The sequence below is a fragment of the Cryptomeria japonica genome, chromosome 8 (genome assembly GCF_030272615.1).
Source record: "Cryptomeria japonica chromosome 8, Sugi_1.0, whole genome shotgun sequence".
In the NCBI taxonomy this organism is placed as follows: domain Eukaryota; kingdom Viridiplantae; phylum Streptophyta; class Pinopsida; order Cupressales; family Cupressaceae; genus Cryptomeria; species Cryptomeria japonica.
This window is the reverse complement of record NC_081412.1, coordinates 307713902-307737714: the sequence shown is the minus strand read 5'-3', so window position 1 is coordinate 307737714 and position 23813 is coordinate 307713902. Positions and strand designations below refer to the sequence as shown.

The 23813-nt window shown below is 35.7% G+C and overlaps 1 protein-coding gene across 1 annotated transcript in view; it reads left to right on the top strand.

Moving 5' to 3' along the window:
• The window catches only part of LOC131060573 (CAAX prenyl protease 1 homolog), a 54684-nt gene that overhangs the window by 21142 nt on the left and 9729 nt on the right, over window positions 1-23813 (top strand). Inside the window, exons 5-11 of the mRNA XM_057993846.2 lie at window positions 240-305; window positions 536-634; window positions 945-1058; window positions 1206-1316; window positions 12758-12820; window positions 13786-13878; window positions 18169-18282. Coding sequence (XP_057849829.2) covers window positions 240-305; window positions 536-634; window positions 945-1058; window positions 1206-1316; window positions 12758-12820; window positions 13786-13878; window positions 18169-18282 — 660 coding nt within the window. The remainder of the gene's footprint in view (window positions 1-239; window positions 306-535; window positions 635-944; window positions 1059-1205; window positions 1317-12757; window positions 12821-13785; window positions 13879-18168; window positions 18283-23813) is intronic.

The window sequence follows — 23813 nt, the reverse complement described above, 5'->3', positions numbered from 1 at the left end:
CTTTATCTACTACCATTTTCTTTTCCATGTAGCTGTGTATAGTGTTTATAGAATGAATGAAGTGCAAATGAATCTGAGGGAAATGTTTCCGTTCCATTCTCAACCGGGAGTTGATGAAAAGTGAAAATCTTCAGACATAGAAATTAATATTGTTTCTTTTTAGATTTTACTTGAGTCATAATCATAGCGATAAGATATTCTTGAACATAATCTGATTGGTGTTATGTTTTTGGTTGCAGTTTATAGATCTTCCCTTCTCATTGTATTCAACTTTCGTCATTGAGTCTCGACATGGGTTTAATAAAGTTAGTTTTAATCTCTTTGATTCTCTCTCTTAATATGAATCTCAATTATTATTCAGTTTATACAATCTGGTACAGGCCATCTACTCAAAATAATGATAACATTTATTGGATAAATATTAAAATAGATGGGTTCCTACCAAGCACTTTTCTTTTGGTAATGTTTTATGGTTAATATACCTGTAAATTCATAAGAACTAATTAAGACCTTGTTTTCATGTGATTCATGACAGCAAACAATTTTGCTATTTTTTAGAGACATGCTCGTTAGTTTGGGTCTTATGGTTTTGCTTGGACCACCAATTGTTGCTGCCATTATCATAATTGTCCAGGTATTTATATTTTTTATTGTTTAGGCACTGCCTGAGGTTTGAAGTTTTATTCATAGAGAATGACAGGAACTACATATGCAATCTTAGAAAGGCAGACCCATTCCTGTCAATCTTGCTGACATTATAAATTCACTGACAAAATAGAGTGTGTGTGATATTCAATGATAATGTAGGTTTATTCATATTTAATTCTTGAATAACTTTATTAAGAATTCCTGCATCCTTATCCAAGATGCCTGCATTTATGGGACAGATATTGTTTGATGAGGAATTTTATTTGTGCCCTTATGATGATTGTTTTATCTTGCAGAAAGGAGGTCCATACTTAGCAATCTACCTCTGGGCATTTATGCTGGTTTTATCAATTGTGATGATGTCTTTATACCCAGTTCTTATTGCTCCACTCTTCAATAAATTCACTCCTGTGAGTATTGAACTACATGTTCATCTAGAGAAAAAATATTAAGAACCTTATTTCATCCTTCATGATGCATAGTAGCTTAAAATTCTTTTTCATAAGACTGGAAAATGATGAAAATTTTCTGACATCTGGTGTTTGTGTTCTGTGTAGCTTCCGGAAGGAGAGCTCAGGTCAAATATTGAGAAGCTAGCATCATCTCTAAAATTTCCATTGCGGAAGCTCTTTGTAATTGATGGATCAACAAGATCGAGTCATAGCAATGTAAGACTGTAGCCTTTCTATTACAATTTTTATTAGAACTCAGGCTGATATATTTTATAGTTAACATTTGAGCTGTCTACATTATTATGCTTGGATATCAAATGACAAGGATAATAAAGAGACACATATTGCATGGTTGGTTTTTGTAACATGCTGGATTAAATTTAAAAAAATTAAAATATTGAAAATTTCTCATGTTTGGGTGCTCTGGCAGTTCAGCAAACATTTGTATGCAATTTGTATTGATGAATCTCTAAATGCAAATGTTTATGACAGATTGTCTAGAGTATTTGGAACATATTTGCATTGCAAGAAAATCATTTCAACATATAAGATTGAAGGCATTATAACAAACATTTGTCATTCAAACTTTGTGACATAGATTGATAAATGATGGGCTTAATAACTTGCTGTTCAATATGGTATACAAGCAGTTGGCTTTCTGACCATTTTTGACAACCGATTTAACTCTCAACTGCTTTATGAATGTGACAGCCAATATCCAAAGGGGCTGGAGTCTCTTTCCAAGTCAACGCAACTCCTCTCTGACTGTAGACTTCCTAAATGTCCGTGCCAATGTTCAAAGGCTTCCTTTGTATCACACAAAATTTGCAGCATCTCAGTTTCATTCCTATGCCACTGTCAAGCTGATGCTGGCCAGCACATAGCCTCGCAAAACCCACAACTCCTATCAAACTTGCATTGCCTTATTACTATTCGGTGTAGTGTCCAACTTGGAGGATATTAATTCTCCGACAACCTGGAATAAGTTCAGTTTTTCCTCACGCCAACAACATAAAGACACATGCTGAGCACATATAATATTCACACCTAGCAATATCGAACCACAAGAGGCACGCCATCAACCAAGGGTGGTATAATAATCTTTTCGGTGGTACAGCACTTGTCCAAGGGGTACAGAAGCCTCTGTTGATTCAGCATAGATATTTCAAATCACCTTGCCACGTCCTCCCTAAAAGCCACAAAAGTTAGAAAGAGACTGCGCTTCATATTTGCTTGGGTTGTTGACAGCATAAAAGCTGACGACAGAGATATGTGAGGGTCCCACAACCATAATCATCTCACTTTTTATGCTAGTAGCTTCCATGTCCTATCCAATAGGTTTGGCCAAGCCTAGCAAGGGTGCAACTATGTGTAATAAAATATACTCTTAAATAAAATGTTATTCCATTTTACCATTCTTTCATTGAAATCTCTGAAGAACTTGTAAACAATGACTTTTTAAAATAATCTTCTCAAATATATTATTGTATATTGTTTTTTAAAATGCAGTCATTGCAACTATTGAATCCTTCACATATATTGAAAATGCAAATTTGTTATTTGCTTGCAAATCTTAATAAATTTGTACCTGAAATATGGAAGATGGCAAACTTATGAGTCTGAAAGGTAAATCAATTTGCTCCAAACCCTGCAAAATCTAAATCAATCTGCACATCTACGAATGCTAAATGAATTTGCCAATGATTGATTGAGTATTTGTAAACAAAACTAGTATTCGCCTTATTGTTTTAGTCCTAGGCAGAATAGCTAAACAACAACTCAGACTCCCACAGAGGGTTTCTCCAAAATGAACAATCCTATGTGATTTTTCGTTTTCCTCAACTCCTTTTATAACCCCTCATAGAACTTTCAGAATTTCAATTATAGAAATCATTTTTTAAATATTAATTCTTTTTGCCTTAAAAGTGACTTGATAATATTTTATTTTATTTTTCGCTCCAAGTAAAGTCACTTTACTAAAATAAAATATTTTGACTTATAAACATGATTAATTAAATACGTGGCCTTAAAATGTTAATTTAGACAATGTAATTTAATTAATTGAATTACTTCTCCACAAACCTGGGTCGAAAATGGGGACATTATAGTCCTTCCTTGCCAAGGATTGCTTGTCCTCAAGCAATCTAAACCTTTATGGTAATACCAAGATCCCCAATGAACTTGTGCAATGCTTCACCATATCTTCGCTGCACCATCATGATACAGCTGAACCCAACAATTCTGTCATTCTTGGTTATATTGTGAACCAAGCCACCAATCGTGTAAATTCTTGGATCACAAGGCCAAATTGGGAGTTTGCCATTCCAAAAACTTTATGGCTTTTGCTGTGCTACTTCAATTACAGATGGAATACTAATGTGCCAAAACTCCATTTCATTTTCCTGTAGTTCATCATAATAACCATCTTGAAACAAACTGAGAGAATTGGAAGATTTGGATTCTTCTTTTGCAGAAGGGAGCACCTCATATTATAGTATTTTATGTAATCACTTATCTATCCTACTCTTATGTGTCATCAGAAACATGGCCAAATTATTTACATGTGGGCTGAAAGTAAAATGATGAGCATGCCCACTTTTTATGCTAATAGATTCCATGTCCTATTCAATAGGTGCGACCAAGCCCAGCAAGGGTGCTACTTTGTGTAATAAAATATACCGTAAATAAAATGTTATTCCATCAGACCATTTCTTCATCGAAACCTCTGAAGAACGTGTAAACAATGGATTTCTTCAATAATCTTCTCAAATATATTATTTATTTATTTTTTTGGATGCACTCATTGCAACTGCAATCTTTGAATCCTTGACATGTATCGAAAAGACATTTGTTATTTTCTTGCAAATCTAAACAAATTTGTACTTGAAATATGGAAGCCAACAAACTTGTAAATCTGAAAGACATATCAATTTGCTCCAAAATCTTGCAAAACCTGAATCCATTTGGACACTTGTGAACACTGTCTGAATTCACCAAGGATCGATTATGTGGGTTTTCATCCACAAAACCAATATTAGCCTTAGGGTTTTTGTCCTAAGCAGAGTTGCTGAACAACTCCTCAAACTCCCACAAAGGATTTCTCCATAATGAACAATCCAGAACTCCTTTTATAACTCCTCTTGGAACTTTCCAGAATTTTAATCTTAAAAGTCAATTTTTAAATATTAATTCTTTTTGCCATGTATGTGAATTTATAATATTTTATTTTTGGCTCCAGATAAAGTCACTTCATTAAAATAAAGTATTCTATTTATAAACATAATTTATTAAATACAAGTTGCTTTGAAATGTTAATTTAGACAACTTAATTTAATTAAACTAAATTGCTTCTCCTCCACAACCCTGGGCTGAAAATGGGGATATTACAGTTTTAAGTATTTTTGAGTTGGCATTGCGATGCCTTTATACCATATATTCAGATCCCTTTCTAAAATTTGGCTGACCATCTTGGGAGCCAGCTAAACGCCCTGGTGTTTTGATAAAGAAAATATGATAAAAAGATGTTTTTGGTCTGATCTTTTTGAGTCTGCCATATTGATCCTCTTTCAATTTCTGGTATTGCTACTGAGTTACATTTTTTTAATTTTTTTTTTCTGAAAATTTTAAAATCTGTTTTTGTTACATTTCTCTGTTTTTCCTGGAATAAAATCTGTAAGGTAGGGCAACCCCATATGGCTATCCTTGGTAAAGTATACACTCCATAGTCATCCTCGTGAGAAGAGGCAAAAGAATAGTAATATGCTACAATGATCCATTACACCCGTTATTTAGGTCAGGTAGCTTTGTTATAAACTTAACACTACCTTTTTGTCTAGATACATTGTACCCAATAACATTGTTGTACATCTCATGATATTATATTGATATATAACATTGCTATTGTGGGGTATGGGTAGGCAAGACTAGATCATCTCTTAGTGTAAAAGAACAATTTTAGTCGAGTCGGAGTTTGAGTTTTCAAACTATGTTCTAAACCAAATCGTGGTTTTCTTTTCCTGAGCATTGTCATTTAATTTTCTGCTAGGTTACCCTGAGTTTCTGGGACTGATTTTTTTTGTTGTTGCCATTTTAGGGGATGAAGGGGACAGTAGAGGGGATGACTATATAAAAAACAAGGAATATTTAAAATATATAGGGAAATTTCAAATTTCAAATATATTCATAGGATAATATTGATTAATGAGAGTTGAAATTCATAAATTCATATACATATATAACTTAATACGATGTATAAGAATGAAAACACTTTATTTTTCATAGTATTCTAACTGGAAGAATCAATAATATCTGGTCCTGTCAATTACAGAAAACAAATATCACATAACCGCACATCAAAAGATCAGATAAATGAAACATAAATTTACGTGGTAAATGACACCAACCCACCCTATCCATGAAAACCCTAGTTGCAGCTTTTAATGTTTTCTAGATTTGATGTTACTTGATGGTGCAAAGTATACAGCTGGGTGATTGAGTTCACTTTAATAAACTTGAGGTCTGTGACTTATTACCTAACGTATGTAATAATGAATATCATATATTTATAATTGAAGTGCAAAAATTGGGTATAGAGAAGGATATCAAGTGCGACATCCCTTCAATGGGAAATCGATATTAGTAATTTCAATAATGTGGCATTCATATTGTATTTTAGTTTTAATACAAAATATTAATATTCTTAAATTCATAAATCACGTTGAAAAGTGAGGGGACGGGGATGTCATTGGCCGTCCCTGGGACAGACAACTGTCCCCCCACATTTTCCGTGCCAACCCCGCTCTTCAGATACGTTTCCGCCAATTTGCTGCAAACTGGAAACACTGAGGAAATGTTTCCTGGTGTCCCCCTGTCCCTGAAACAGGTTTGTTTCACCCGAAAATGCAATCCTCAGGTATGGTTGTGTAATGTCCCCTTCGTAATTTGCCCTAGAATTTGCCTAAAAATGACAATTGCAGAAAATTAAGGTTAGGGTTATATCTTACCAAATAAAATCTTTTAATAATATGATCCTTGATCTTAAAAATCCTGCAAACACAACATGAAAAACATATGCAAATATACATATAGATATCTTAAATATTAAGCTTAGTTAATATTGCAAACAACATTCATGAATGAATCTATAGTTTAGCAAGGAAATTATACAGACATTACTACATAGCAAATCGGGTCGGATGCAGATCTTAGTCATGGAAGATATGGAGTAAGGAGGCAAGGAATGGTGCCCTAAATCAGCTGTTCCCTCCATACAATCCTCCTCCACACACCCATGGCTGAAGATCCTTATGTTTATTAACAGTCCTTATGTAGGATTGGAAGGGGAATTGGCAATAGGGTGCCCATAGCTGTTCTCTCCCTTTCACAGTGCCATAGGGTGCCCTCATAGCCATTCTCTCCCTACTGGTCACTGCAAGAGGGTGCCCTAAGCTGTTATCCCTAATTGCAGATTCATTCCTTCGTTACCCTACATAATGGGTTATCATAATCATATTAGTAAAGACATAGATGCTTATGTTGGATTCAGACAAACAGATCTGCATACAGTTGATGTAATTGTACATCATATATTCATATCTACATATAATTGATTTAAGTATATGGATAATGTTGAAGATTGGTAGTGTCGGTCATCACTTCCAACCTGAGGAAGACAAATATGGAAGTGACCTAATCAGCCTAATCGACTAAGAGGGAGTGTTGATGCTATGGTTGGATTCCTTTAGGCCGACATCGACAACATAAAGGTTGTGATAATATCGTGATAATATAATACAATTATATTATATTGTGACAATATAATTATATTATATTAATTGTGATAATATTATTATTGAGAGATAATATAATTATATTATTATATGATAATATAATAATTATTATATATAATAATAAGTATATTATTATTAATAATATGATTATTGGAGACCAACTTGGAAGAGTGGTGACCCTTGGTGAAGGGGCACACCGATAGGTATAAAGGAAGAATAAATCTTCCTCTCTAAAGGTATTGATGAAAGAAATAATATACTCAGAATTTGTATAACTCAATTCAACATGGTATCAGAGCGGGTACGAAACCCGGAAAAGGCTCTATTACAATCGGGAGACGAAATTATCATTCTACTCCATGTCGGGAGGTGTCTTCAAATTGGAAATGATTAGTATTGGACATGAATACTGAATAACCCCGTTCAGGGGGCACGGGGTTCATTTCCCTCCCCTGTGACATTTGATTACTGAACGCTCAGCGAATTGCGAACCTCTTAAAACTCTCGCACATAAATTATTCACAATAACTTAATTTTTCCAGTCATCGGCATTCTTGTTGAAGGCTGTAGTATTGGAAGGAGGAGCATTGCGTGGAGTCTTCTAGAAATATCGTGGCTTGTGTCTAAGGAGGAAGCGTGGCATTTGAATAAACCGATGATCTATATAAAGACAAAAGTAACATAGCAGGACTTAGACAACACTTTGGATTAAAAATTCAACATATACTAAGCCAATCTGGTGACCATTGATCAATGCTTATAGAAGATTTTTTAAATGAAATTGATGTAGATCACTATGTCAAAAAGCTTGCATACCGTAAACCAATAGCAGAAGTTGATAATGTCTTTAAGCATGACAGTAGTCAAGTTACTAATATTTGGATCAGATTACCAAGTTCGTGTTATTTAGATTACAGTGATAAGTTCACAAGGATATTATCATTAGTCATCAAGACACTATGATGTGGCAAGACAAAACAATACAGCGATAACCACAGAGTTATCTAAGACAATGTGAAATGAGCAATTAAAATATATGAAGTCTGCAGCAAATTTGTACAGAGATGAAGGAAAATGATCACGTGACAATATAAGTATGGAAGACATTGTGGAAGACAACAATTCTATTAGAATGATCACAAGCCAATGAATAAAGTATATTAATAAGCATATGAATATGGTATGAAGACATGTTGGTCAAGTCGACAAGGAGAATCGACTATCACTTTCCGAACATATTATCTGTATGTTTGTTTTCTTATATGCCCAGTTTGGATGATGAAGAAAGAAATGTTTTTACACAGTGATTCTAACCCAGTCATGACTATATTCTCAGTCACCTCTTGATCATTCACATCTCCATTGTCATCGAGGTAGCCACTAAGAGAAGGAAGAGATTAATGTCTTGCCCTTAATTATATTTTCTCATGATGATTGTGGAAAATATTAAAGACACGAATGTGTGTGTGCATTAAAACATACAATTAATATTTAAAGAATAGCGACAAGATTACAAACAGTGGTCTTGAAGACAAGGGTGGTAGTTTAGTGTAAGCAAGACAATGACTTCGTAAAGAACTAACACAAGCAAGCCTTAACGAATAAAGGGGTGCAATTAATGTCCATTCAAACATTATTAAGTAAACAAATGGAAGGTCAATTCTCTATAAAGTGGCAATCAGTAAATAAAGTGTATCTTTTTTTTTAATTAAGAAAGGTGTGATTATAAATAATTATGGTTTATTTAGAGTCACAACTGATGGATGAAAAGATACAACCTTTATGTGAAAGGTTGTGGGAGAGTTTTATAAAGGAATTAAAATCATCGTTGAAAGTGTGTCATGAGTGTGTGTGCATACATGTTAATACACTGTGAGAGCACACCAGAGGTCTTTTATGTAGAAGGCTTATCAAAGCAGAGTTATGAGAGGAGAATAAGAAGGAATTAGTGCAGATTCCAGAGGAGATTATTGTGCTTATTTTGTGACAGTTTTAAGGAAGATACTATGGCAAATCTGTGATCAGACTGGTAAGCGGATTTATGAGAAAATGGTAATGATTTATTTCTGAGTATCGGACAGACATAAAGGAAGAAAATATTGTGTTAGAAAAATGTTAGCATTTTGCCAAAGGAAGACTTTGTGTTGTAAAGAGATAAGTATTTCATGCTTGACTAATGTTCATGAATTTTTATGTAGTTATTAATTCATGTTATAACATTGGCTATTTATTGCTTCAATTGACTTCCAAGGATATTGCCCATTTTGGTTCAGAGGGAGTAGACCATGTCAAGATGGTTTCTCTAGTGATTAGAAAATTATAGCAGTCAGAGGACTATGATTCATGGAATGGAGTGTCATGATACTTTGTGAGCTTGGAGTGATGCAGACTCCTACCTTGCATTTTATGATAAATCAAAACATGTGGAGATCAAGTATCACTATGTTAGAGACATGGTGGAAAGGAACGCTATTCAGTTGAGATACATTAGCACTGATGAGCAGACGGAAAACATTCTCACCAAGCCTCTCTCCAAAATAAAGTTGTGTACTTTCAAGGTAAGCTTGGTATGGTGGAGAATGAAGCCCTAGCTGAGATTGAGTCTCAGCATCACTGATTTGTTTATATTATATATATATGTATTCTTAACTTTAAAAGATGTTTAAAGTATAAACTCTTGTTAATGCATTTCTCTTTGAGAGAGACTTAAGGGGTGAAAGCCTTTATCTCGACCCTCTGATATGGTTCATGGTGGATGTCATGTGTGTGACGCCATGACAACATCACATGAGAGAGTTCGTGATGATTTTCTTGTATTTATGTGTTTACCCTCTGGATGAGCCATGGTGAATATCATTGTGAGGTGATGATCTCACAATGATGAACACTTGTACATCTCACCATCATTGTGAGGTGACAATCTCACAATAATGGTTGATATCACGTGAGGTGATATCTATGGATAAACCATAATGGTGGATATCATGTGAGGTGATGTCTATGGATATGCCATAATGGTGGATATCACGTGAGGTGATGTCTATGGATATGCCATAATGGTTGATATCACGTGAGGTGATATTTATGGATAAACCACAATGGTGGATATCATGTGAGGTGATGTCTATGGATATGCCATAATGGTTGATATCATGTGAGGTGATATCTATGAATAAACCATAGTGGTGGATATCACGTGAAGTGATATCTATGGATAAGCCATAATGGTTGATATCACGTGAGGTGATATATTTCCTTTCCACATATGCATGTAGCCATTGTGGTCAAACATCACGATGAGGTGACGTGATATCACAATGAGGTGATAAGCTTCTTGCTTGCTCATATGTATAGTCATTGTGTTGGTCATCTCGATGAGGTGATATGTCTTGTGCAGTTGGAAGTATCCTCCCTAGCTGAGAGGGAGTGTTGAAGATTGGTAGCGTCGGTCATCACTTCCAACCTCAGGAAGACAAATATGTAAGTGGCTTAATCAGCCTAATTGACTAAGAGGGAGTGTTGATGATATGGTCGGATTCCCTTAGGTCGACATCAACAACATAAAGTTTGTGATAATATTGTGATGATATAATATAATTATATTATATAATTATTATATTATTATGTGATAATATAATTATATTATAAATATATTGTATAATTATTATATTATTATTAATAATATGATTATTGGAGACCAACTTGGAAGAGTGGTGACCCTTGGTGAAGGGGTACCACCGATAGGTATAAAGGAAGAATAAATAATATACTCAGAATTTGTATACCTCAATTCAACAGATAAGCATGGAATCTATTTCTGCATACCACAGTGATAGTATTATATAGATTAGTCTGCTACGAGTGGAGAATTTCTGATGCTATTCGATACTGAATCTGCTTGTGAATTTCTGATTCCCGCTGAAGTAAATGGGAGATCTGTTTCTCTACTTGTTCGATGATGATTGATACTGGTATTTCTGCAGAGGTGTTTTGGATAATTGATTGTTAATGATGATTGATTGTACTTCGAGTTCTACCTGATTGTTTTTTTTGTCATATTCCCCTTTGCTTGATTGTAGTCTTCTCCACTTATATCTTATTGCCTCCTTGAGGATAGATGACTCTTGTGAGTGGTCATGTCTCTTTGCTAACTAATCATGGATTTCTTCACTTCCTCAATGACTTCATTAACAATGTTTGCTGATGCTAATGATTTGCTGATTATACCTGTCTTGTGATCACCGATTAGAGTTTGTTTCTCGATCCAATTCTTCTGTCCACGATCTGAGTTCATAAAAATAAGATTATTTATTCTGAGTATTTTGGATTGCCTTTAGTCGGGAGAAAATAAGGTTATATCTGCTACACTCCATATTTGAAATTCTGTGGCTTAGTAGTATTGGCCATATAATGAAAATGAGCCAGGGTGATAAGTGAAGATTGGTGAATAAATTAAATCATTCTCTTGAGGTCCGTTGAAATATTTGTAAACATGACTATAGTTTAAAGTTTGCCAATGTGGATAAATAAACCCAAGAGCGGCAGAAATTAATTATATCCTGGAGTCTAATTAAACCGTGAAAATGTAGAACTATATGCAGAGGTATATGACAATATGGACAAATGTTCGTGGGCATGACAGCTTGATTTTCTGGAAATTGTTAAATTATATTTAAAAAAAGGTGTCTCCAAGTACCCCCATCTTTTTTTGAAAATTAGCCGTACTGGTATAAGTACCAGTCTCCGGAGTCTCTAAGTACCCTTGTCTCTTGGTGACCTTGCCATATACATATGTTTTCTTAATATTTTTCGTGGGAACCTATAAATGATTTTGACTCGTCTCTTCTTGAACCTGGAGCACTAGACATAAGAATGCCCTCTTTTTGGATGTTACCTGTATCTTGCAAAGTGGAAGTTTCTTTGGGCGATAAGAAAAAAGTTTAACCTCTTTCATTCTTCTTAAATACATCTTTACTTGTTTATTCTCATTTGGAACTTCCTTCCTTTCCCATCTAGCAATGAGTTCCTTTCTGGCTTCTACCCAAGTTGGAGAACAAGTTATGCTTTCTGAACAACAAAGCCTTAATAAGGAAATTATTTCAGGCTTTTCTCTGACAAAAACACCAAGTGCCTGTTTTTTCAAGAGAACTGAAAACCAGCTGGATCAGTAGATATTTTTGATGATGGATAAGGGATGCTTAGTAACCATCTTCCCAAGACTGTCTTTTTGTTTGCTGTTTTTTTTTGTCATATTTAAAAACTATAATATTAAATCTGTGAATGCATGTGCAACTGTTATCAATAATCCTGCAGTCAAAGTTTATATATATCCATCACTTGCCATACGAACCTAGTGTTACAAAAGCAAGAATCCAGGAGTCATCTTAATTTTTCATATTTGATCTTCTTTATTTGAAGATTCAAAAGAAGAGTGATATAAAAGTTGGGTTGTAAGAGAATGCTTTGTTTCATAGTTATTAAGAAAGTCCTGGTATTTTGACAGTGGTAAGGAATATATTTTGAGCACTTGGAATTTTAAATGTGTAGGCATTTGATAGATTCAACTCTCTGATCCACTCCATGTTTGGCTGGTTTCTTGTAGCTCATTTAATATTTGTTGATATATTAGCATTTCTTTTATTTGCATGTGAACAGCAAAATTATGACAAGGCATTTGCATTTATTAAGAGTAAACAACACAAGCACAGAATAATCATTTTCTTAAGGATTTGCATTTAAGATTGAATCTGGTTGTGGTTTGCAAACAAGTATGATTTGATCCTTTAGTTTTTTAAGTAAGATTATAATTTATATTAATGTTACTTATGTTGCTTTCAGTAAAAAATTCATTTCTTTCCCCTTTGACAGGCGTACATGTATGGTTTTTACAATAGCAAGCGGATTGTGATATACGACACCTTGATTCAACAGGTAGCTATATTTTGATGATAGTTGTTTGAAGCTTGAATTAGATAATTTATATTTATAATGAACTATAATTAAATTGTACAAGTTCTTGCTAAGATTAACTGCTCGCTGGGAGGTGGCTGAAAATCCATCTGGCATCTAATGTGATGAATCTACCAGGAAAACATCTTTATTGCAGAGTTCTTCCAGGATGCATGATTATTCTGCATTGAGTTTTAGAAAATTTACCACCTGCATGCCATCGTATTTTTCACTATATCATTGCTATATGTGCTATCCACTTTCCAGTCACTTATGAGTTATAACTAGGTCAATATGAGTTGTAAAAATATTATTCAAGCCAATTTTTATGTTTCTCTTGTCCATTACTTTCTAAATTTTGGGTTATTTTTGCACATTTTACTTTCCAAGCCTTACCCATATTGTCTTTCAGTATGCACCATGCAGTGAAACTGACTACCATAATAATAGACTAAATGTATGGCTATATTCCCTTTTTTTTTTCATCTGAGTTTTCATTCCCAGCACATCAGGAGTAACATTTTAATCTTTGTCCGCAAACAGAATACTACCATCATACTTTTACCTCAGGGTTTCATGCCATCACATGTCTGTTAGATGTGTGGCATAAAAATCTTGCTCCGTTTTTCTGTTTTTTTTTTGATTTCTGACCCCCATCTTCTGTGCCCTTTTCTTCTAGTTCTCACACATCTTTCACTAGCTTTATTATAATTCCTCTTTCCGGGGGAGTGTAGGCTTGATAAGCTTTTATTGATAATTATGTTGTGCTAACTTTAGGAGTCTTTCCCATACCTTGGTTTTGTGGCTATACTTTTACTTTATGGAAGATTCTTTGTCACCCATGCTTATTTTTGTTTAGTGTTTCTTTACAACCATATCAGTACTGTCTACTGGCATCTATTTTTCTTCTCCTATCATTCACTAAAAGAATAAATTGCTTTCTGCAGTGCAAGAATGAGGGGGAAGTGGTTGCTGTCATTGCTCATGAACTGGGGCATTGGAAGCTCAATCATACAATGTATTCCTTTATAGCAATGCAGGTAATTACAATTGATAGACTAAACTTGAAGTGAAACGTTGTTTCAGTGAAGCTTTCAAATGTAGTGTATTTAGTTTGTTTTTATGGAGTGTTTCCTAAAATTTTGATCAAATAAACATTTTTGTAAGAAACTTATACACATCCATCTTTACTTATCTTCATTTGAAAGGAAATTCAGACATTTTCACAAGGCAGGGTTGCCTTTTTTCATTCAACCTTATGCTTTCTAATATAGGGCAGACTTCGGAAAGTTTATTACAAAAGAATTAAAGACAAATAACTACTGGTAGGAGTATGGTTTGTTTAAAGAACTTTAATTGAACTTGTTAGTCATGCAAATATGTTGTGATCTTGCAACGTTTATTAGAGTTCTATGATGTTCATGCTTTTCCGTCCTTCAAACCACATCATACCAGATCTACTCTCTCTAACCATTAGTCATGATCCTTGTTATCTATCCGCATACTCTTGAGGATGCTATGATCTCAAATTGCAACCGTCAACCTAGCTTTACATGGGCTGTTTCTCAAGAACCTTTTGAGGTTCAAAACAATGAGCTAGATCATTTATGAGATACATGCATAGGAAACTTTTCTGAATCCTCTTTTCATGGTTAACAAAAAATTGAATGTCCAAAATGATGCGACTTCATTTATGACATACCATGCACAGAAAACAGTTCCGAAGGCTATTTTCATGGCTAACAAAAATATTGATTGTTATGCCTTTCCTGGACCTATGACTCAGGCAACAGATTTAGGAAAACTGGTACTTCTCAGGCACAATAGACTTCCTAGTGATGGCAAAAGGCTATTTTGGGCGGTTTCTATATCTGCCAAATTCTGGTTTACTTGTGAAGCATTGGCCACCAACTTTCAATGCTATAGAGCATCTTCGAAGTGTTGTTTCCATTTAGGTTCAACTCCCCTTTTTTCCTCGACAGTATTGGCAAGAAATTCTTCCTCAGGAGTATTGGAGTGTAATAGGATTATAGGAGAAAACATCATTTCCATTGAATTGACAAAAAATGTAGGAGTGCTAATGTATAATGGGATATGTGTAAAATTGTTTATATGGGTATTTTCTTTTTCCTTTTTTGATGTGTAAATGTGGGGAATTGAGGGCCACTTGTAGCATATCAAATTCAAAAAATGTTTAGAAAATATCTGCTGCCATGAACAAGCAGTTAAAGACAGAGAACCAAAAAGAGCCTGGGACAAGCCTAATCTAGACTAGATTAATATATAATATAACCGTCAATTTCTGTCACTAGAGCTGATTACCTGCCAAAAGGCTGATGCTTCTTGCTGCTTTTACTGTATTTTGATGTCTTGCACTTGCAATGGTGTAACAGGATTCTTCTCTATTTTCCTTTGAATGGCAGTGCTACACAGGAGATAAGAAATTGCATATATTACCCCCCTGGATGTGATCTGCCAGAGAATTAAGTGCTCTCCCACGTATACTTAAAAGTTAAAAGTTGCTTGAAAACCTGCTATTGATTCAACCATCAACCCAACCCAACCCAACCCTTGCCTCTTGTACAACACAATTTGCTTCTATTGAAGATGCTAAGAGGTCCCCAGGGAATGAACCCCCAATCGCTGTTGTGCACTTGTCCTCATCATAAGCTTCTGTGGCCTTAGAAAGTTTGGAACAACCAATGAAAATATCATTTATGTAAGCGCATGCCAAAGCCATCACAATTTCTTTGTCTTGCAATATGTCAATGGTGTTTGAGGGAAAGATGGGCAACGCTGTGGAATCCATGCATTTCTGAGGGTATTCCAGCAACAAGTATGGACCTAAAATCTTTGTCAGGGAGCAATAAGTATGGCTCTTTTACCATGCCTTAGCCTCTGTATTTTAGTTTCACTCCCCATGTTTTAGATACCATAATGGCTGTTCAAAATGTTTTATTTTGGGTGCCATTATTGTAGCAAGAAGCATTCAGTTTGGGGGACGCCATAGGAGAGGGATTGGGTATTGGAAAGCTACGTTGACATCTTGGCACCTTAGTTTGAGAACTAAATATGCATTCACCTTTATGGTTGGATTGATAAAGTCTGGTATTGCTGTATAAATCAGTCATCAAGAGAATTTGAAGTACTTACCTGAAGATCTATACATGTTGGGTTGGAATATTTTCTTAAGCACTATTATCCCTTCAGGGTTGCCACATTAGTAAGTTCTAAATTAATGAATGTGACATGCCATGGGGTCTTCCCTCTTGGGCATTGGTTTTTCTCTTCAAATAAGTTCAAGTTGTCGACTTGTTGTGGAAGCCATGGCTGGGGTTTAGATTCCCAAAATCATTCAAAATTTTCCTCTACTATGTCAAACTCACGGCTCTAGTGCTGCTGGTCACACTGAGTTTGAACCTGCCAGATTTGCCATTCCATGGGGTCTGAATGTATTTGGAAAGAGTAAGTTTGGCCCCTATTATTTATAGCTTTTGTTAGTTTGTATGTTCAAAAAGAAAAAAGAAAAAAGGAAAGAAACCACCATTTTTGCTTCTTGAAAAGGCTGAAGGTATTCCCTGATTTTGTTTGTTGTAAAAATACAAATAAATGGGCATGACCAGGGACTAAATTTGATGGCCATATGGCTGTGTTTAAACTTTTTAGCCGTAAAATATGATTAAAGTTTTATAAAAACTGTATGGCTGAATTTAAACTTTCTTGCTCTAAAATATGATTAAAATTTAAGGAAAACTTTACGGCTATATTTAGACAATTTTTGGTGTAAAATGCAATCAAAATTTTATGGAGACTATATCCCATTTAATGGGAGATTTCAGGTTAGAGTGATAGGTTATAATTTGGAAGATAAAGGAGATACAAGTTATAAAGAGGTGAGATATTATCATGATGTAAGTTGTTGTGTGCATGGTATTTTGCCTGAATATAAGTGTGCATAAATATAGGTATGTTGAATTGGGATGTCAAAATAATATGTATATGAGATTATATGTAGTCAGTGGTATATATGCATGACAATAAGGTGAAAAGGGTGTGTAGATATTATGCAATATAATAAAGTAAGTATAAATGAATTGTTAATATAGGTAATCTTAAGTACATTGTGGAAATAGGACTGATGTTTATTATGTACGATGTGTAATTTATACATGGTTTAAATACAAATGTGCTTAAATGTAGAATAGTGATTATGTTATGTTACTATGTATAATACACAAACTTGAAGCCATCTTATCTTGGGGCCATCTTATAGCAATTTCATAATAATCTTATGTTATTAATACATTTGTGGCAACGATATCATATTGATGACATATGTTACTTTTATCATACCATGGAATGAGTGAAGAACTTAGATGGCATATTAGAAGTAAGATGAAGAGTAAGATGGACAGAGTTTCTTTTGGTGAAAGAATAGGCTGGATTGAGTATGGTTGATTATCTTTTTCTTTAATGCTTGTGTAATTTATACGTTTTATCTGAAAATAGAACATTCATAGAATTATATAACTTGCAAACATATAACTTATTAATACTCTTATATAAGACTTGATATAGACACGAATGTTTATTGTGTTATGTTTGTAGGTATTCTTGAGTCAGGCAAGGATCCTATAGGAATTCTCCATTTTTGAGTAACCATGTTCTGGCATGAAATTACTGCTTTGATTAAGTCTCATAATCTGTCCGTACTCTTTTAATTTGACCTGAATAGCATCATTTATTGAAATTATGTTTGTTTAAGTGAGCATTAATGTATCTTCTGTACAAGATGGTCTTGATAATATAACAAGTAAAACAAAAATTTTAAAATTATGTGTCTACATGTTTCTGGTAAAATAAAACTAATTCTTAAGCAAAATAGCTCTGAGGTAAATACAACAAATTTTAAGTATAATAAAATAACTTTTATGTAAATAAAATTATGGTTCTATGTCTAACTTCCTCTTAAGTGAATGTACTGTGTCCAATTTACCTACATGGATATTTCTCGGCACCTTTTAGATAGATGTGGTATATATCATATAATATAGTAATACTCTGATAGGTGTATTTCTGGAATAATTAATTCCCAACAGTAAAGGGTGGGTGCGTCTGATTTTCTATTAGCAATCTCTGTCACATTTCACATTTGCAATGTTGGACATGGTCTGAGTGTATGACAAGTAATTGAGACTGAATGGTTGCCAGTATTAATCGTTTATTTGAGGGGCTTTACAATTTCTTCATAGAATGTTTGATCTAAAGATAGAGCAAATCCAATGTTTTTAGTTGCCAGTGCTGACATCAGATGTATATGATCTTTACAGGTTCTTACACTTCTGCAATTTGGTGGGTATACTCTTGTTCGGAACTCAAATGACCTTTTCCTAAGTTTTGGCTTTGAAACACAGCCTGTTCTTATTGGGCTTCTAGTTTTTCAGGTAATTTCTTTGTTTTACTTCTAGCCAACAGACTTTTACTTTTTCTCTAGGTAAATATTGTAACAGAATTAACTGGACCAACATGACAAGGAAGTCATAATATGGTTTCTTCCATAATATGGCCGAATGTTAGTGTTTTTAAAATTTAGTAAACCTTGATTTCCATGCTAATCAAATTCAAATTATTACATGAATTCTATTCTTTGGATGAAAGTAAACATGCATTCTTAAAGGAAATTTTGAGTGTATTTGAACTTGCAACTTATGACTGTTAATATTATCGGTACAAATTAGAGGAAATTTATCTATATTTAGTGTTCGTTAAAAAAAATCCAATAAAATGAGTTGAAAGAAGATAATTTAACATTAATGTCTTGGGAAAGCATAAGAAATACAGAAGGGAAATTGGTCACGAGGGAAATCTTGACAACAGGTCCAAGACATCCCTAGGGTCTTTAAGAGAGGGGATCCTGTTTTTTAAGGTGGACATGGGTTTGAAGGCACACTGAAAAACCAAAATCCTGTCTTGATTTGCAAAGAAAAAAGGGGAATCTTAGAAATTTCACTCTGGACCATTTGGAAGGGTTAGGAGCGAAATTTTCATTAGGCTTCAAAATTTGCATTCTTGGCAACCAAAATCCACTCTAAGGCAATCCAAATGCCTTCTCACACCCTTGTCCAAGCTTGGCTTTGCTTAAATTTTGGAATAAAAATGGTTTTAAGGATTTTCGCTCTGGACCCTTTGGAAGGGTCAGGAGCAAAAATCACTTCTAGGCTCAATTCCTTCATCTTTCATGGTTTCTAGCAACTTAAAGTCACTCTCAGGGGCAACTTCTCCTTGAATTTACCTTAGCCCACACTTGATCTAGCAAAAAATTGATAGCAAAGAGAGGTTTTGAGAAAATTCGCTCTGGACCCTTTGGAAGGGTCAGGAGGGCAAATCTCATTCTTGACCCAAAATCATCATTCTTTCAACTTGAAACTTCTTTGCAAGGTAGAATCTCATCCTTCATTGCCCTAGGAACAACGTTTCATGTCCAAGAAAGGTTAAAATGTAGGCTTATAAGGAATTTCGCTCTGGACCCTTTGGAAGGGTCAGGAGCGAAATTTCCTTTCCTGGCTAAAATCCTTCATTTTCACAACTTCCAAACACTCTCAAAGGCAAGATCATGTCCATTTCCCCTTTCAACATGCTTTGGACATCACAATTTGGTCAAATAGGGAAGGAAATGAGGTCTAGGAGGATTTTCGCTTTGGACCCTTTGGAAGGGTCAGGAGCGAAAATCATGATTTGGGCTTGATTCTTCCTTTTTCCAACTCAAAATCACCTCAAGAGGTAACTAAACATCATCCTTCACCCAAGGGATAAGGTCTTAAGCCAAAACAAGGTCAAAAGAATAGGCTTGCAAGGAATTTCGCTCTGGACCCTTTGGAAGGGTCAGGAGCGAAATTCACCTTCTTGGCTAGAATCCTTCATTTTTTCAAAGCTTTCAAACATTTCCAACGTCCAAACATGTCTACTCTTCCCTTCAAAATGCCTTGCAAATCAAAATTTGGTCAAATAAGGCCAGAAATGAGTCTTAGGTTGATTTTCGCTCTGGACCCTTTGGAAGGGTCAGGAGCGAAAATCTTGATTTAGGCTTTAATTGCTCATTTTTCAAACTTCAATCTTCTCTTGGAGGCAAATATAGATTGTTTTCCACTTGAGGAACTAGGTTTTAAGCCCATTCAAGGTAGCAAATGAGGATTATAGTGAATTTCGCTCTGGACCCTTTGGAAGGGTCAGGAGCGAAATTCCTAATCTTGGCCAAAATCCTTCACATTTCTACGTTCCATCACCTCAAAAGGCAGAGACATGTTATTTCCTTCCCAAATTCGCCCATGGAACAAGGTTGGTATCCAAAACAAGGGAGCAAATGAGGCTTATGAAGAATTTCGCTCTGGACCCTTTGGAAGGGTCGGGAGCGAAATTCCTATTTTTGGACAAGATCCTCACTTTTCAAAACACTTCTCAAGGCAAGAACACATCAAGACTCACACACAAAGCCTAATAAACCAACGCCCATCCAAAACAAGCAAGGGAAATGAGAGTTATAAGGATTTTCGCTCTGGACCCTTTGGAAGGGTCAAGAGCGAAATTCCTCTCCCAGGCTAGAATCCATCATCCCAAGGTCTAAAATCTCCTCTCCAAGGCAAAGTTGCATCAAACCTTCTCAATTATGCCTCAAAAGTCTACAAACTTGGTCAAGCTAAGGAGAAAAATAGAGGAAATAAGAATTTCGCTCTGGACCCTTTGGAAGGGTTAGGAGCGAAATTCACCTTAGGCCATGATCTTGACTTCATTTTTTTTATTTGTTCATTCAAACAAGTGCTTTTGCCTTCATTCAAGCCTGGGAATGCGTTAGTTCTAGGTTTTGGTCAAAGTAGAATGTCTTATGGAGAATTTCGCTCTGGACCCTTTGGAAGGGTCAGGAGCGAAATTTGACATTTTGGACTCTCCGTTGGGATCATTTTATGGAATATAACATATAAGTGAGTCACTTATACTTTAAGTTATATTCCATATATACTTTCAGGATGTTTGAGAGTGGTTTCGGACCTCCATGAGTTATATTGCAAAATCTAGTTTCTGGAGGATTCTTCAGTTTTCCAGACTTAGTCAAATTTCAGGATCAGGACATTCCAGACTTAGCCAAATTTCAGGATCAGGACATTCCAGACAGCCAAATTTCAGGATCAGGACATTCCAGACTTAGCCAAATTTCAGGGCATTTGAAGATCAGGATGACATTCCAGACTTCATCACTCACCAACTCGACCTGGCTCGGACCTTCAAGAATGATACCTACTCACAAAGCAAGACACAATTAGCAACAAGAGCAAAACCAGGCCCTAAGGAAGACTCTCAAAGAAACCCTAATTTTGGGGCCCTGTGGACTCACCTTGGGTCAAGCAAAGCCTGCAATCCAACGATCCCCTCAACAACACTCATCCTGCAAGGGCTAACAGACAAAACCCTAAAAGACCTAGAAAACAAACCCTAGAAATCAAAAAGCAGGGGTCCCCATTTGCAATGGGGCGATGTGTGAATACGTCACAACAGTACCTTGTCCCAACTTGAGAGAAAAATGTTTTGTCAAGACCCTGCCCTTGCTAAGAACCTGGAGCAAATTTCCTACCTTGACCCTGTACCTTGTTGAGGTTCCAAAGCGAACTTGTTGCTTGTCCTTCCAAAGGACCCAGAGGGAATTTCCTCCATAGGTGTTCTTAAGGGTCGAATTGATGATGCTTTCATGAGGAAAGATTTGAAAACCTAAGGCTAAAATCAACTAAGTGAAGGACAATTGTAGAAGCCGGATAAAGGATCAACTCCAAGTTGCATACCTTGTTAAGGTCCCAGAGCAAATTTTGAGTCATGTCCTTCCCAAGGGTCTAGAGCGAACTCTGTCCTTGGGGCAGTCCTAGAGCGAATGTCCTTGGAGAGGACATGGAGCGAATTTCTCCAAATCATGTACCTTGCCTCAAACTTGGAGCGGATTTTTCATCTTAAGACAATGTACCTTGGCCACCACAAAGAGCAAAATTTTTCTTATCAAGTCTTATCCTTAGAAAGGTCCTAGAGCGAATTTTGAGTCATGTCCTTCCAAAGGATCCAGAGCGAAATTTTCTTCTTCTTGCTAAGGGTCCAGAGCGAACTTGAATATGTGTACCTTGGAGAAGTCTTAGAGTGAGCTTTGTCTAGAATCTTGTGCGTACCTTCCAAAGGACAGAGAGCGAATTTTATTTTAGGTCTTGTCCTTGCCAAGGTCAGAGAGTGAATTTCATCATGTCCCTATCAAGGTCTTAGAGCGAATTATTTCCAATTGATGTACCTCCCAAAGGTCTTGGAGCGAATTTCAATTCAAGGTCACGTTCCTTAGAAAGGACATAGAGCGATTTTATTTTACAAGTCATGTCCTTGGAAAGAACACATAGCGAATTTTTAGGTCTTGTCCTTGCTAAGGACCTAGAGCGAAATTCTTATCAAGAGTCTTGTCCTTGCTAAGGACATGGAGCGAGTTTTTTCCTTTGACCTTGTCCTTCCAAAGGACATAGAGCGATTTTTTTTCAAGGTCATGTACCTTACTAAGGTTCAAGAGCGATTTTCATTTTAGGTCCTGTCCTTGCTAAGGACATGGAGCGAACTATTTACCTTGACCTTGTCCTTGCTAAGGACATGGAGCGAATCATGTGTGTACCTTGCAAAGGACCCAAGGCGAAATTCATCAAAAGCAAACATGTTGGTACCAAGTTCAATTTAAAATTCGAATTGCTAAAAGAAGAACTCTAATGTGTTAAGTTGGCCAGCATTAGGAAGACAATTTGTTGTTTTATTTTTGCTAGATTAAGTCCGGCCTATTACCACAAAAGACACACCTTTACCCTAAATCACATATATAAGGAGGATCAAATTAATCATTTTAACATCAATTCAAAACACAATTCCTCTCCAAAAGCGAATTTTGTCAGCAGGTCAGCGAATTTCTCCAATTGAACAGCGAATTTCATCATTGAATGCAGGTCTGGTCTTTTAGAAAAGGTGAATTTATCATTTGAAGATCAGAGGAAGCGAATTGCACTCAGCTGGGAGCCTATCATACAGCGAATTCACCTTGGACAACCCAGATTTGCATTAGACATCAGACTTACATTCCAAACAGTGATTTCATTAAGTAGTGTCAATCATTTAATTGAAAGGAAATCATTAAAATCAGGGTTAAGGACTGCATTTAGGATAAAAAATCAGGTCTGATTAGAGGCAGAAAACCACAATTCATCCAAGTTAGGATGCATGTATAGAGTTAAATCAGTCTTATTTGGAAATTGAGATCCTAACTTGAACATTTTTAATAGGTGAATGATGGCAGCGCCCAAGGCAAGTGGATCTACCTCCTGGCAGGCTCTCATCAAAGAAGATAAGAAGAATGATGACTTGGAGACCAAATTACATCCCGGTGGAGGAAGTTTCGTGAGGCACCATATATTGGCAAAGAATCACCGATAGCCAAGAGGATAATAGAAAGTGGCATCATCAAGGCAGCCGGCTTCCCTCCTGCAGTTAGATGTCATGAACTAATGATTGAGTGCGCCAAACACTATGATTCACACTCAAGGACAATTGTGGCCGAGGATGGAACCGTTCTTGCTTACCTATCAAAAAAAGCTATAAGTGAAGCTTCTCACCTACCAGAACAGAGGGACATGATCTATAGAAGTTTGGAAGGAGCTAAATTAATATATGTAGATGATCCTGATGCATGCCTATGTTAAGATAACCGGTGGACAATCTGAGAGGGGGGGGGGGATGAATTAGCCCCTCTCAGTTGTCAACAGATTATAAAACTTTAAGCTCACATAACCTTCTACCAGAATGCATAAACCAAATATCGGAATAGCAGAGATGTAACAGTTAAGCGTAAACATAAATTACGAAATAATTAACCAACCATCCATAACACTTAACACCAAAATTTGTACGTGGAAAACACGGT